Source organism: Rhinatrema bivittatum, chromosome 1, assembly GCF_901001135.1.
Source record: "Rhinatrema bivittatum chromosome 1, aRhiBiv1.1, whole genome shotgun sequence".
In the NCBI taxonomy this organism is placed as follows: Eukaryota; Metazoa; Chordata; class Amphibia; order Gymnophiona; family Rhinatrematidae; genus Rhinatrema; species Rhinatrema bivittatum.
In genome coordinates, this window is record NC_042615.1 from 418445292 (window position 1) to 418461082 (window position 15791).

Below are 15791 nucleotides of genomic sequence, written 5' to 3' on the forward strand. Positions count from 1 at the left end.
TCAGAAATACACTGCTTATTCTTGGGATAAGCAGCTTGGAATCTATCTATCCCTTGGGATCCTTCCAGGTACTTGTGACCTGACTTGGAAACAAGATACTGGGCTTTGATGTACCTTTGGTCTGACCCAGTATGGCAAGTCTTATGATGTTATGCGTAGTTCAATAGAGGTGTTCAATAGTTCGGTGTGATGATGGGGCCATAAATATTTAAGAAAAATTCTGGTTATGGATATTATTACTGATCAGCCTATTCTTATTTATTGTAATAAAACATAGAATATGTATACCAGTCTGTATAAAACAGGTAAATTATTAAGGCTTACCCCATTTAATATGAATAACTAACACCTAAGTCCGATTTGGTTTATAAAAGGTATTGCAATTACTCCTCTAGTTGTAAGACAGTAGGAAGGCACTAGATTAGGTGGGGGATGAAGAGACATACATATATAGACATGTTTGCTGCTGAGTTTGGCCAAGTTTGACTAAAGCTAGTGAGAGCACGGCTGTTAGTAGAAAGTCTATTATCCTTACATGTTTGTATTGCTTCTCATATACTTTTCCAAGTGGTTTCTCCAAAACCCAATAATGATTAGCCAATTTTCTGATTACTGTATGGTGGACATTTCCTCCTCAACAGCACAAGTCTTCCTAGAAGTCAATTTTCCTTTAAAGCCTTCTTACTTCATAGTAATTTTCTAACTAATCATAAATTGTTAAATAGCTAAGAATTATCAGGAATCCCCTTTAATCCCTTTGATTGAAGCACCTCAAGTCTTTCTTTGTATGTTAGAAGGAGGAACCTTATATCTTTTCTTTAATTAAAGTACTTTAAAAAAAAAAAAGTAATTATTCTCTTTATTCGTTTGCCTTTGCATTATACTGAGCTAATGAATATTGCTTGTTTTATTAAACCTTTTGTTTTGTTGCAATGATTTGTGATGGACCAGCTCTTAGCAGCAGTGGCTTTGACAAAGCACCAGAGGATTCTGTTAAAAAGTTGTGTTTAGTAATTGTAGTTGTAGTTGTTGTGTCAGACCGTCACTGACTTGGAGCTGAAGGATTTTTGTGAAATGAGTAGCTGTGCCAGCAGGGACCTAAGTCTCCTGGGCCAGCCACGCTCTCATTAAGATTTGCCGCTAGCAGTGGCGGTGTTTGGCGAGTATGTGACGTGCATTCTGTTATTGTATGCTTGGCTTGTCAGCCTGCAGCTTTCTGACACTCACTTATGTCACTCTTTATTCAGAAAGGAAGAAGCTTTTGATAATTTGACAAGACAAGCTCTTAAACGATCTAGGTCATGGCCTTCACTGTCTGTGATTGTGAACATATTTCCTGAAAACCCTGTCACTCATCACAGCTACATTTTCTCCCGGGGAGCCATAGGCCTGTCCTGCTCTCTTGTCAGCTCATACATTTTGGTTATTCATATACCAAATACAGTAAATGTTTTTTTCCTTTTCCTTTTGCAAATACTAGCATGTTAGTGAGGCTAATCCTTTCTCCTGTGTTGTGTTCCCAGCAGGGTTGTGTACAAGGATTCTCTCTAGTACAAGGCAGACAACTGGCCAAGGGGAGCTGAAAGGGAGGAAAGGCCGCTTAGTGCTGTTTTTGTGTTTGCTCACTGTTGTGGAAATATGAGAACTGGTGGCAAGGGCCTTGTCTATTGAGCACTTGAGTCTCGGTCTGCTGTCAGGGGCTGGTTAAGATTGAGTGTTTTATTTTCTTTGATGTTCACATTTGAGAATGGGGAAGTGGGAATTAAACAACAGATGCACTAAGCCGTTGTTCTCGTAAAACAATAATTAGCACCTGATAAAATTCAATATGGGATGAAATGCACAATATGCACAATCTAAACTCTTGATTCATCTGGTGTGGCAAACTTGGTTGATTCATGTTTGAATTTTATGAATATTAACCATCTTCGTTATTCATAAATGGTTTATAATATAAAAAATACAATAGATGGGAAACTAGCCTTACAGAATTTTAAAAAGGTTGCCCAGTTCTATTTAAACCGCATTAGAAGCCTGTTTGTTTATTTATCCAAACTGCCTGTCCACTTATGCTTGTGCAACCTAAACTCAAGTGAGGTCAGACCACTGGTGCAGGCAGTAAAAGCATTTTTATTTTAATGTATTTCATCACTTTATCTGACTCACATGCCACATGGGCCTTTCTTTAAATGAAAGCTATTCATAGTTTACCAATTTTAATTAAATAAAATATAGTTTACATTTATTGGCGTAAAAGTAGCATATACTGTAGCTATTTTCAAAAGCCCATTTATGCCACTATAGTCTTTAGAAAATTCAGCCCTGTGGTGTGAATTTTCAAAGGAGTTAGGTACATAAAAGTTGCAATTTCCAAAAGCTCACTGATATATATAAAACCTTTTGAAAAATATCTCCTAAGCTTGTTAAATTTGGTTATGCTTTTTCCATAAGTTGCATTTTCTTTTGTAGTGAGAATGCAGCAAAAATTGATGTTATTTTTGTTTAAATGGCAGTTGAGGCACTAATATTTCTATGATGTAAAAATATCTGTACTGCAGTAATAAGCAGATTAAAGTTAAAGATAGAATTTGAACTTCTGTGTGTCTGTGACATTATTCATGGTGTAGTATGGTATCAGCTTGTTGTGATTGGTTTTGATTCTGAGCAATGTTTAATCAATGCTGAGCATGCTGAATGTATATGAGAAATGCTTCCAGTTTATTTTAAGGATTGTAAATGTGTTTTCCAGCTGATGTGTATATACTATATTTTAAAATATCGGTGGTTGTTATGCTCTTAAGAAGGGATAAATTTCATATTCCTTGCCAGCACATTTTTGCATTAAATAGTCTCTGTCTAGAGGAACAAAATGATTATTCTGAAACCAAATAATTTTGTAATTAAATTGCTACTCTATAAGTAAATCTCATATGGCAATGTGGCATTTTGCCAGCATATGACAAATCGGTGATTTTTCAACCATATTTTTCTGGAGACACTTTGCTAATCGAAAACTACCCATAGCTAATGTATAAATAACTGCTTGATAACCCCATGATAGACCAATAAAGATCACATAAAGGGGTTGCTAGCATTCTAGGGCGATGAATTCTAACTGTAAGTAAAGCATTTTGATGCGCATAGTTCATATAAAATGTATTGAAATCTTTATCTAACAGTTCCTGTGTTTTCTGTGATGCAATACCTACTTTTAATTGATAATTCTAAATTCTCTTATTATAAGCACAGAGTCTACATTGTTGTCTTAAAACAGCCAAGCCTATATGCAAAATTCTAACCACCAAAGTGTTACATGCCAGAATTAACATCATTAATAATGTTCCATATATATATATATATATATATATATATATATATATATATATATATATATATATATATAGTGTTGCATAGTGAAAATAAAATGGGTCAGTGGAATTTACATTCTAGTGCAAACATTTCATCCCAGGCCTTACTTTTTAGAAGTTCTGTTCCTACAACTATATAATGAAAATATATCAGGGATTTTGTTTTATGATCTGTCCCTTAAAGGAATACAAACACAGAAACAGAATAATACATTTCATGGAGGCAGTTATGATTGAAGAAATATTTGAAACCAAAATAGTAAAAGACAGTACAGTATAGGCAATATTGAACCTGAAACTAAGTTTTCTGATGTGAAGACCGAAATTATGACATCAATGGAAACAGCAGTTATTGCTCTTTGATGTAATTGTATAGGGTAAACAGTTTGTGCTTAGGTATTGTAAGAAAGCACTGACTTTATAGTCCAATTCACATTAAAAGCTCTTGACAATTTTATATTCTTGTTTTGAACTGAAAAGTATTCTTATTTACTCTTAATAGTAAGAAGCTAAGATAAAGCCAGGAATCAATAGGTTTGGGTTATTGTTGAAAGTCATTTTTTTCCTACTGTCAATTTGCGTTTTCATATTTGTATTCATAATCATAGTATAACATCTGTTTTCTATTTGGCAATAAATGAGGGGGTTAATTTTAAAACTTCAGACATGCAGGATAATTCATTCATACTGTGTAGTAGCTTTATCTTTTTACATGAACAGGCATTTAGACAGACTAGCATTTATGGCTCATAAAATGTTTCTGATATTTGGAGTGTATTTTCAAAGGCTTAGTTGCCTTTTACATGGATAAAAATAATGTGCATAAGTAGATGTTCAGCTACCTGAAAGTATGTGCACACTTTCATAGAGCACGTAAGCTTGGTCATATAAAAAAGGCATTCTGGAGGGTGTTTGAGAGAATATATTAGATTTATGCAACATACCTCACGTTTCAATAAAAGCATAAATGGCATGGTGCTAACACACCTGAATTTCCACCCCCATTTTGTGTCATATAAATATATGCTCATGTACTTACCTACATAACAATCTGATTTTCATATTCAATTCAGGCTGATACCTTGTGTTTGAACATTGGCAGTCAAAAGTACATGAAGATTTACCCCTTTGTATCTATGATGAAAAGCCTGGCTCATTTGTGTACAATTCAAAATAATAAGATATATGCTCTTTTTATACAACTTGATGATTAAGATTACTGAAATTCATATGATTTGCAATTTTAAGATATGAATTCATCCAGTAGTAAGTTGATGTGACATTTATGGGGATAATTTTATAATAGGCCACAAATATGCAGGCTGTTGTGCACCCAAGTTACACCAATTTTCAAAGCGAACTGAGCGCATATAAATCTACATTGATAATTATCCCAGCAAGACTACGTGCATATAATTACATCTCCTATTTGGCACACGTAGTTTTGTAAGAGAGTTTATGCTCATTCATTTTTAAATCAATTTAGTCTGCACACAAGTCTCTACTCAACCCTGCCTCCACCCCTAGAATACCTCTCCCCCATGCATATGTGCATACAGTGTGTGCATGCGTAATTTTGTGTGTATTGATTCCACAGTTTTTCGGGAAAAGCACTGCTTTCCCTTTAGAAGTTCCTTTGAAAAGTACCCTCTGTGTGTACACTATCTGTCTCGTAAAAATAACAATTGGAAAGTATACATCAGAGCTGAGTAAAAAATAAATAAACAAAAAGCCTCATTTACTAAGCATTTTTCTTATAGAGACAGAATGGGAGAAAAGCCTTAGTAAATCAGCCTAAGTATTGGTACCTATAGTTATTTGAAGTGACTTGGAAAAACATTTAAATGTGAAATAGTTTAAAAAGTTATAGTTTTATCCCAATATATATTTTGAAGCTCAAATGTATATTGGCTCCCAAAACTTTTAACTTTAAGGGAAGTAGAGAGGGCGGGAGTATGACTGTAACTTACTGGCTTTCTGACAGTGGCAGAGAGTGAGTTAAACCAGTGTAAAATTCAATTAAACTTGTGTAGCCAGGTTTGTGAAGTTGAAATGAAGGCCCTTTCAGTTAAGCTTCTTATTTTCCTGTGACCGACACTAGTGGATACTATGTTATGCCAAAACCAACAGGCTGTAAAGCACCTTGTTTCATGCTCTCAGCTGATCAATATTTTTATTTTGCAGGCTTGCCCAGAAATATGGAGGCAGTATCACTTAACTGTAAGTAGAAACATCTTTTTTATTTTCTCTATCTACCGACCTATTTACTGTTCTGTGAACTTTGGGCCGTAAAATATAGAGAAATCTACTTCTTTGACAGATAATGAAAAGCTGGAGAGTTGTAAGACTGGATGAAGCAGAAATGCCCCGAACCCCTAGTTTTTCATTGTTTGAAATTGCTGATTTTTAATTTTTAGTGTGATCATTTTCATTTTATTAATGTATATCTTGCTAGTCTGCTCTATCCATCTATATGAATTGAACACTTTCCAAACAAGCAGGGTGTTTTATTCCAAGAGGGAATCATGCCCAGCAATGCTACAGGTGCATTTTTTAAATTATCTAACCCTCATGCTTGGTAGGCACTTGCTTTGACTAAATAGAAACAAAAATATCAAACCTCTTTAAGCTTTCTCTGGGAAATTTATTTATCTGATTCTTTAGGTTAGAAAAGGTACATTACAAGTGGTTTTTAGTCAATAGTATTTCTTTGGCTGACACACTGTTAGAACTTCATGCCAACTAAACAAAATCTCTAGTTTGCTTCGCTGGTTTTCTTGCTAGCAATCGTACACTGGGACAATAAAGACACTTGGTGTGCCTTGTGCGTATTTGCTGTTAAAATTTTGAAGTCCTTTTAAAAAAAAAAAAAAAGTATTTGGTTCAGAATAGTAATTAGGAAGCAAAGTATATTTCAGTAGTATGTATTTGTTAATTTTAAATTATAGTAGTTCACGAGAGCTTTTAAATAACTTGGAGTAGATCAGTTTTTTATTTTTTTTTATCAGTTACTTAGTTTGGATACAATTTGTTTGATGATTGTTGTGGCTTTTATTGCTATATTTATCTCTTGCCAAGTCAGCATAAATAGTTTCTGGTGTTCTTAGTCTTTTTTAATCATTTTTGTCACTTCATAATTCTGACGTCCTGTGTCCAAAATAGAGTTCTATAGTAAATGGAGAAATCTCTAAAAATCTTTTTGCCCGATACTAAGCAGTTCCTATTGCAGTGCACAAAAATGTTGAATTTCTAGTGTTTCATGCCATGTTTTAATAGGATCAAAGCAAGTCCACAACTAAGGGCATGTTCATTAACGTTCGCTTAATAGTAATAGGGACAGGGTGTACATTAAAACAGTTTGTCAGATCTAAAGTTTGTTTAAAGAAAACTTACAGTTGATGGATAGAGATATTAAGGTGAATTTTAAAAGCCCGGCGCGTGCCAAAACCGGGAGATACACAAGTCAGGCCGGTGCATGCCGAGTGGATTTTAAAAGCTGCCCGTGTAGGCGCATATCTCCCACTACGCACACAAATGAAAAGTTACAAAAATGGGCGTGGCATGGGCGTAAATACATGCACAGGCATGTGCTGGGGTCCCCTGCTGTGTAACTTCTTTTATGGGTGGCGTGTAAGTGGTAAACAAAAATATATAGACAGATCAGCAGGGTTTTAAGAGTTGGGGATAACAGGGCAGAATGGAGGTTATTAAACTAGGGGGGTTTGGAAGTCCTATCCCTTACCTGGGCAAACTGGGAATGAATTGAGAAAACTGGTAAAGGCGTCGGCACGCGTGTCTCTTAAAATCTCCCCACTTACTCAGTAGAAGCAGCGTTTGTGTGCATGGGTGCGTGTCCACGTAAAATTGCGCACATGCGCACATTTAGGCTACTTTATAACATGCGTGCATATATACACGTATGTTATCAAACGGCCGCGGGCCAACAAACACGCGCACATGTGCGCCCTCGCGTCTGTTTATAAAGTTACCGTCCCTATTATTAGGCCCACAAATATTATAAGAATCAGGTTTTCTGTTAAGATCCTCTTCCTCAGGCAATGTCAAAGACTGTAGTATTCCTGAAAGGGTGCACTTCTAAACATTTGTTAATCATATAAAGGTATCATCTCTACCCTGTAACTATTTTGTTGGTTTTCTTCTATCAAAATCTGTTAAGGTTTTGCTAACTCTGTACTCCCCCTGCTTTGCTGGATCTCTGTTATTGGAAGACTGAACAGAAACTATGTATTGGTGTGTCTAAAGTTTTGCTAGTTACATTTTTTCACATTTAACAGATTTGATAGGGAAAAAGTGTCTGTTATTTTTTCCAGAATAACTCAAGATGCTAAGCCATTAAGAAACAGTTTGAATAATGTTCATTATGTTGTTACAATTATTCACCTTCCTAAACACAATAATTTTAACCAGTTATTATTCAACAGATAATTTTGGTACAAATATGATGTACCAACTGCCAACAATTCAATGCAAGTAAAAAAGAAAAAAAACATAGTTGATTCATATGTAGAAATTTGCATAAATCAGTTTACAATATCTGGAAATACACATATATTCTCCTCAAGAAAAACTATCTACAAAATAAGCAGTGCTGTGCAAGAAGTGGTATAGTTAAATGCATGTCCCAAACTTATCTAATTCCATTACTACTTAAACATCTCAGCTGCTCTTTTTAACCAGTCCATATAAGTGGTCATTAGATCTAGCCCCAAAATAAGAAATGTCAGTAATTAATCATTGGTTTCAATTCAGTGTGATATGATTTCAAAGAAATATTCAGGATTGCCATAAAAATTCTGATTATTATTAAATGAGGTACAGAAGTCAAACATAGATTCAAGTCCAAACACAGTATATTATATGCAAGGCTGTGAGACCAAGAATTAAAAAGAGCTGATGAAAAACAACCGAGTCCACCATACTTGTATTTTTCCAGATGTTAACTTACATTTGTAGCTATATGAAGGATATTGCAAGGTCTGTCAACACTGCTTAAAAACATATTTCATAAAAGATGTATGCAAAATCAGTTTTAAGGAGCAGATATTATATAAAATGTCAATTAATCAGCATTAATAACTGTTTATAGCAACCATACCAAAGTGCTCTTTTGTTGTTGCTTTTGCTGATTTATTGTCATTACTGGTCTTTATATTAAGAGATGGAGTGCCATCTACTGACTAAGAGTGACTCTTACACACTATATAACTTCAGCTTCAACAATCAGTTTTCAGTTGTTGTCACAGCACCCTGCTAAGCTTAGCAAGGAATTTTGCTGTAGTCACAAATATCTGGACCAGCAGTGGGTAAACAAGATCTGTACTATATTTGTATAGTTTTTGGCATGAACAGAGGCTAATACATTTAACAAAGGTATAGCAATTTTAAATTTTTCTGCTACCATTCACAAGTTTGAGCATAAAAAATTTTGATAGGTAAATGGAATTGACACATTAAAAAAATAGAAAAGCAACTCAATATGTGACAGACAAGAAATAGAATCTGATCACTTTTGACAAAGACATTTAAAGACTATGAGATTAACACTTTTCTGTATGCTGCCTAGAGCCATTTTTATCAAAATAGGATACTTTGAAATAGTTTGATTAAAGATTTTCTCTGTAAAACTTCTCTTCAACTTTGTGAGCTAATAGTGCTTAAGGCAAACTGGCAGAGTTTGCAGGGTAGTAATGCAATTTACAATGTTGGTATATATTGTTTTTACTCAATATAATCCAAGAAGTCAGTTAAAAAGATTATTAATTGTACAGTGTGACAAATTTGAAATTTTTCTGCTTTTACTGCAGAGACCCAGGGAGATTGTTTATATTGCATTGAGAGCTAAATTTTTGTAAATAAAATACATTCTTCAATTTTGTTGAGGGGAAGGCTATCAGGAGCTTGCACTGTATGAAAACTAGAAAAAGGAATTTTCAATAAAAGCTTTTAGCATAAAAATAAATTATATTGTTTTAAATACATCTAAAATCAGAGTAAAATGCAATCTAGCAAGGCAGAATATACAACTTGCCTGGTCTTACTTTCTATTGTCCTAGACTAAGTATCATTCAGTATGAATCCTTTTGTTTTATATGTCAGCTGGTGAAGGAAAGGTTGCAGTCAGGAGATTTGCCGTAAGAATGTCCACCAAGTAAAATTTTTGGCACTTTATTTTCATGGTTGAATTTTGATTCAGTAATAATACAGTACAGTCCTATAACAAAAAATGTAAGTAGATTTCTTAGAATGAGAAAATGTTTTTATAATAGAGGAGTCTTATATGCAGGATTCACTGTACCTGTTTGTGTCCATGTAACTTTACATCCAATTATTTTTCAGGCAGTTATTGTTTGATTGTGATAGCATTTTGTTCAGTTTCATCAGTTTGATAAAAGGAAGGAGGATCCTTGCCTTCTACATGCATAGGCCAAACAAAAATACTATGTATTTCTCGTCTTGTTAAAGAGTACATTCCTCTCGTAACTGGTTTAACTCTACTTCAGATATTAATCATACACAATACTTCTGTGTGCCAATAAAAAAAACTGGGTTTTCTAGCTTTATATTCAATTAGGATGCACTGTATACTGTGTGAAAATGGATGTCTTTATTATAGAGCCATCTGTGATAAAATGAATAGGAAATCTTTGTCATATATTTTGTCAGATTCATACTTAACAACTAAAAATGTATTTCAAGAAATGTTTCTGTAAACTGGCTATGCACTGAAAATTCTAATGCATTATCATGCCCATAGATGCTATGTCAGTTTTTGTAACCATTTAAAGTTTGATAAATATAGTATATGCATTATATAATTTCATTGAACAGATAAGCGGTCTAATCCCAAAGTAAAGACATCATCACAAACTATCGGGGAAAGAAAAGGTTTATGTAATTAAAATGTCCCTTCGTTTCCTTATTTATTTACATTATCCCTAGAAAATAGTTGACACAACTCTTAGAAAGCAAGTATTTTCACTATGTAGACAGTTGTTGAAGAAATCAGTGCTTTATTAAAGGCAGGATAAGAGGCGCACTGACCCTGGGCTTTTTTACTAAAGGGGTCAACAGATGGAGGCAAGTATGTTCATTGGATTAAACCAAAACATTTAATATCTTGTCAACTTAAACTTAGAATGAAAAATGGCAGATTTTAAACATATATATTTTAAAGGGGGCATCTAATGAACATTAAGCTCAGGGTGCCAAACAATCTCACTACAACCTGGATTAAACCATATGTTTTTATGCCATGGAATGAAGACATGTCAGACCTGCTTCTCACTGGCCAGCACTGTAATCTTTTTAAAAATATTTGCACTAATGTAGCAAAGTAGCTTATATGCAGTCCTATGGTTTTATTTACCAGGAAAAGAAATTGGGTTACTAATAATTTTACCACATACAGCTAAAAGAACAAACTAACCAGACCTGGTTATACATTACAAGTAAAGTAATAAATGGCTTTGAATTAAATGTAATTTTATTTCTCTTGGAGACATGGCTAATGTAATATCTCCAAAGTAAATTGAAATAGCAAAATGTAGTATTCTAATTGTTTTTAGGATTAATGCAGTATTATTTCAGTGCATTATAAATATATAAATTAGCAGTAGCAAAATTAATGAAATTCAGATTCTGAATATATTTTTTTTAATTTCATAAACTATTTAGAAAATCTTTTGTGAGATTGATCAAACTATTTTCATTCCATTATCTGCATATTGATATGAATGGCATTCAGATCTTTCCACTAACTATTCTCCCCCTCCCCCCAAGTTTATAAGTGGGCTTCAGTTAGAGAAATAATTAAAATGGAAACCTCAAACAGCTCATTTTTAACTTTAAAAATTATGCGCATGTTGAAGAGACTTACTATTTCTCCTAAGCATTAAAAAATATTTTATTGAAATAAATCATACACAGTTCTTATAAATAAGTGAGAAAGGAAAATAAGAATTAAACAAAATCAAATGTCTTAAAAAAAAAAAAAAAAAGAGATCCAAGTCCAAATATTTTAAAAGGAAAAGGGCAAATAGCATTAACAATGAATAGAAAAATACAACTGTCATTTATGTATGTAGCGAGCAAAGTATAGATTTAATAGTTACACTAAAATTAGAGCCATGTTTGACAGAGATACTAGAAACAACTACAGTATAGTTTTATTCCTCAGAAAGAAAGAGAGCTGTTGAGGATCAAGGAAATTATACCAAACCTTTTGATAAGAAATAATATGTTTACAAAGAAACCTGAGAAAAAAGCATCCCCACTTGATGTGGCTCTGACCATATAAGAAACACTTACACCTTTAAATTAAAGAGTAATACATTGTGTGGCTGAAAGAACTATTTCAGAACCCAGTCCTCCTTTCCAGTTCTAAGATAAAAGTCACAATCAAGATTGAGATCACTGCCACTCCAGTGTGTGGTTGGTTATGTCCAAACTATAGAAAGACAGGAAATATTCATTTGTCCATCTTCCCCAACCCTCTTCTGGATAGTAAGCTCTAGAGGTTGGGAGACATTGCACAAGAGATATCCTTCAAAATGTCATTAAGGTATGTCCTCAATATCTCTGCAGCAGATACAGGTGAAACTTCAGGGGAGTTGGTACAGTGCAGATTTTTTCCTTCTGTCTGCATTTTCTTGTACAGAGGTGGCCATATCCAGTCCATGGGAGGTTTCCATGTAGCAAAAGCACATCACTTCTGGCCAAAAGTGTTATCATTATTACACCTCCAGGAGTCCCTTCCCTACTTGCACATCTGGGATTTCAAGAGGACCCTCCCCAACCTCCCTCCCACACCATCATTGCCCCCACAATCTGGACTGGATACACAGGTTTATCCACCCCGTTCTTATACCTCAAGCTTATTCAGTAGAATTGTTGTATATATTACAAAGGTTAATCAAGACTCCTGGAGAAACTACATTTAGTTACTGGTCCTGTGTCATATTAGGGTTAAAATAGTATGCTTGGTTTTTCAAGCTCTTCATAGAGAGTCAATCAATGTATCTCTTTGATCTTCTGGTTCCCTGCCACCCTACAAGGTCCTTGCATTCTTTAAAACAAAGTCTTTTGAAAATTCTATTATGTTACCTTCTTGTAGTCTGTTGGAGATAACTAAACAAAGTATGTTGTTATCAAGCCCCATTAATATAGAATGCTTTGCCAACTGACATTCCTGCAGAATTAGATTACCTAAAATTTAGAAAGTGTGTTGGCTACTTTTATTTTGTAATATTTTACTCTTTAAAGCTTTGTATTCTCGTAACTTAAGGTTTATTAGAATATTAAAATGCAAGTTATGTACTTTTTTATTTAAATAGTTGATTTATGGTTTTATAAATTGTTTATATGGTTTTGGAATTGTGTATTATATGTAAACTGCTAGGATTAGTACATACCTGCAGTATATAAATTACAGTAAATGTAAATCTAACTCTTTTCCACCTTTACCTCCAAGTTCCCAGTATGATCCTTAATTTGCTGATCTTGGAAGAAGGATTTAGACTCAAAGCTCTTAAATTATACTGATAAATGAAAAAAGAACATAGAAGGAGAGAGAGAAAAAAATTCCAGAGAAGGGCAGCTCCAGGGGCTTTCTAGGATATTCATTACTTGCTTCAGGAGCTCCCTTCAGTCACCATTTCCTCACTCAGGAAGCCTGAGTTCATGGCAAGTTCCCCCTGGTCTGCCATCATGCTCTCAGCCATACCTCACAGATCAGCCCAGTTCTCAACAACAGCTCCACCTGCACTTACACTCTCAGTTATATACTGCAGCTAGTTGACTCCAACTGCCAAACCTCCATCACGCACTGTGTGTCCTTTTTATATTGGCATGGATCCAGAAGCAATACCAGCAGGCATTTCCACGGCCTATCTTGCTAAGAATTTCTCTGGTGGCTCAAGCCCCCGGAACTTGGGGAAGTTTCATCCAGAGACACTGGTGTGACACACATTCGTCCCAGAGAGCCCTGAATGACATGCCCATAGACGAGCTAACAGTTGGACTACATATTGATCCATTCATTCTTCCAGAAACAATTACTGACACATAGTCTGAAGAGAAATTCCTTGGGCTTCCTATTCCTCTTTATCATTATATAACAAGGAGAGAAAGCAAACTTAAGAAGTAAAGTAGCCCCAAAAGAGAGAGTCAGAAAACAGAGCACCACTGTGTGCCACAACTCAGATTCCATCTTGAATCCCCTCATTATTTGTCTTCAGGTATCTTGAGGTATCACATAGCTAGATACTCTGCTAGTGCTATTTCTAATATCACTATTTCCCAAACTTATATTAAGGAATCCCTAACCATTTTGGTTTTCGTGATATCCATAATGAATTTGCAAGCAAGATATTTGCATGTATTTATTTATTTATTTATTTTTGGTTTTTGTATGCCGGAAGTTCCTGTATACAATACATATCACTCCGGTTCACATTTAACAGATATAACTATCGCCGGGGAGGCGGTTTACATGGAACATATCGAAATAATGAACGGATAATATATAATAAAGTACAATCTATTGGGAAAACAACTAAGATCAACTTAGAACAACTAAGATCAACTTAGAACACAACTTGGAAACATATAACTGAAGCAATATAAACATTAGATTATTGCTGTAAGGCAAGGATGGTTGTTGTTCTTCTTGCTTTTAGCTCTCTGGTAAAGCTTGACGGAAGAGCCAAGTCTTGAGTTTCACTTTAAAAGTAGTATGGCACGGCTCAAGGCGGAGGTCCGGTGGTAGGGAGTTCCAGAGAGACGGGCCCGCTGTAGATAGAGTGCGTTTCCTCAGGGTAGATTTTGCAGGTTGGGTGATCATTCTGTTCTGGTATGCCCTTCTGGTTGGTTTTTTAGAGGAGTGTAGTTGAAGCTGGAAGGTTAAGTTGAGTGGAGAGATGTTATGTAGGGCCTTATGAATCATCATGCAGGTTTTGAACTGAATCCTGTATTTGATGGGCAGCCAATGGAGATGCTGGAGGATCGGGGTGATATGGTCCTTTTTTTTGGCGTTGGTAAGTATCCTTGCAGTGGCAAGGATACTTGCCACTGCAACTGTAGTTGTGGCAGTGCCTGCAAATATGTCATGCATATTGTCACGATCACGGCCATCCGCTCAGCACGCTGTGGGGCTTTGCTGGGCTTCAGGCCTCCGGCTCCGCTCATATACCACGTCCTGTCCGCTTGCACAGCTCAGGCACAGCGCTGCTATGGACTCCTCCCGGCCTCTAGTCAGAGTGCCAGGCCTAGTCCTGGCACTCCCAAACAGTACACAGAAAAAGGTCTTTATTACAAAAAGGGTTTTAATGTAGTCCTGTAGCCTCACCGGCTACAGCCTTGTAATAAGGCCTGGTTGTCCTTACAAGCCCCCAAGCCTAACTGCTTAGGTTCTCCTTAGCAAGCTCAGAATTAAACAGCATTTAAACCACAATTCCTTTCCAACCTTTCTCAAACCTCCTTTTATAAACACCGGATTTACCATCCCCCAACCTCCTGGTTATTCCACCTCCATAGAGGAACAGCTGGAGCTTTCCTCTCCCCAGCTTACCTCCATCTCCTCCTCCTCAGACTCTGATGAGCCGGGCTTTTGTGGCCAGCTCCACAACTGTGGCACGCCCTCTTCCTCAGCTTCCATAGACTCTGCTGAGTCATAGGGATCAGTCCCTTTTTCCTCCACCTGTTCCTGCTCCCTCTCCAGCCAGGGGTCAGGTGTCGGTTCAGGGAACCTGGGAAGTGTAGTCTTTGCTACTTTCCTCAGCGCCCTCCGGTGGGTAGGTTTGATACTGCCAGCTTCTGCTTTTCTATGTCCAGGCTGTTTCTGCCCCTGGCCAGGTCGTACTGCAACACAATATTCATGGTGGATACTCTGAAAGCCTGACTGGCTGGGGGAGGGGGTCCCTTAGGACCCTGGATTATGCACATACTAACCTTAATACCTGGGTAATGTCAAATGCTTTCACAGTTAAGCTTTCTAATGCTTTTTAAAGCTAAATTGATTTCTTCTTTAATATATACTCATATTTGGTCTATGTAAATACTGCAGAGGTAGTGAAAACACTTTTGAATGACTGAAAAGAAGGAAATAATTTTATACACCATGAGCTCTGAGTGGTTGTGCCCCATATAATGATTTTATTGTAGAAACTACAGCCTAGCTCAAGTTTTTATGTTAACAAAATATCTGATTTATGAAACCTGTTTTCCTTCAAACACTCTTTTAACAGACATGCCATACTGGGTCAGACCAAGAGTCCATCAGGCCCAGTATCCTGTTTCCATCAATGGCCATCCAAGTCAAAAGTACCTGGCAGGATCCGAAATAGTATATATATTTCATGTTGCTTATGCCGTGGGATGTGTAGTGGCTGTCCTCAAGTCTACCTA

The 15791-nt window shown here is 35.9% G+C and overlaps 1 protein-coding gene across 10 annotated transcripts in view; it reads left to right on the plus strand.

Moving 5' to 3' along the window:
• Window positions 1-15791, plus strand: part of ZCCHC7 (zinc finger CCHC-type containing 7) — a 644974-nt gene that overhangs the window by 366044 nt on the left and 263139 nt on the right. For all 10 annotated transcript variants that reach the window (XR_003856957.1, XM_029602957.1, XM_029602941.1 and 7 more), the window contains one exon: window positions 5553-5588. Coding sequence is in view for 9 of the 10 variants with exons in the window: in XM_029602957.1 (XP_029458817.1) it covers window positions 5553-5588 (36 nt within the window). In the remaining variant the exon portion in view is untranslated. The remainder of the gene's footprint in view (window positions 1-5552; window positions 5589-15791) is intronic.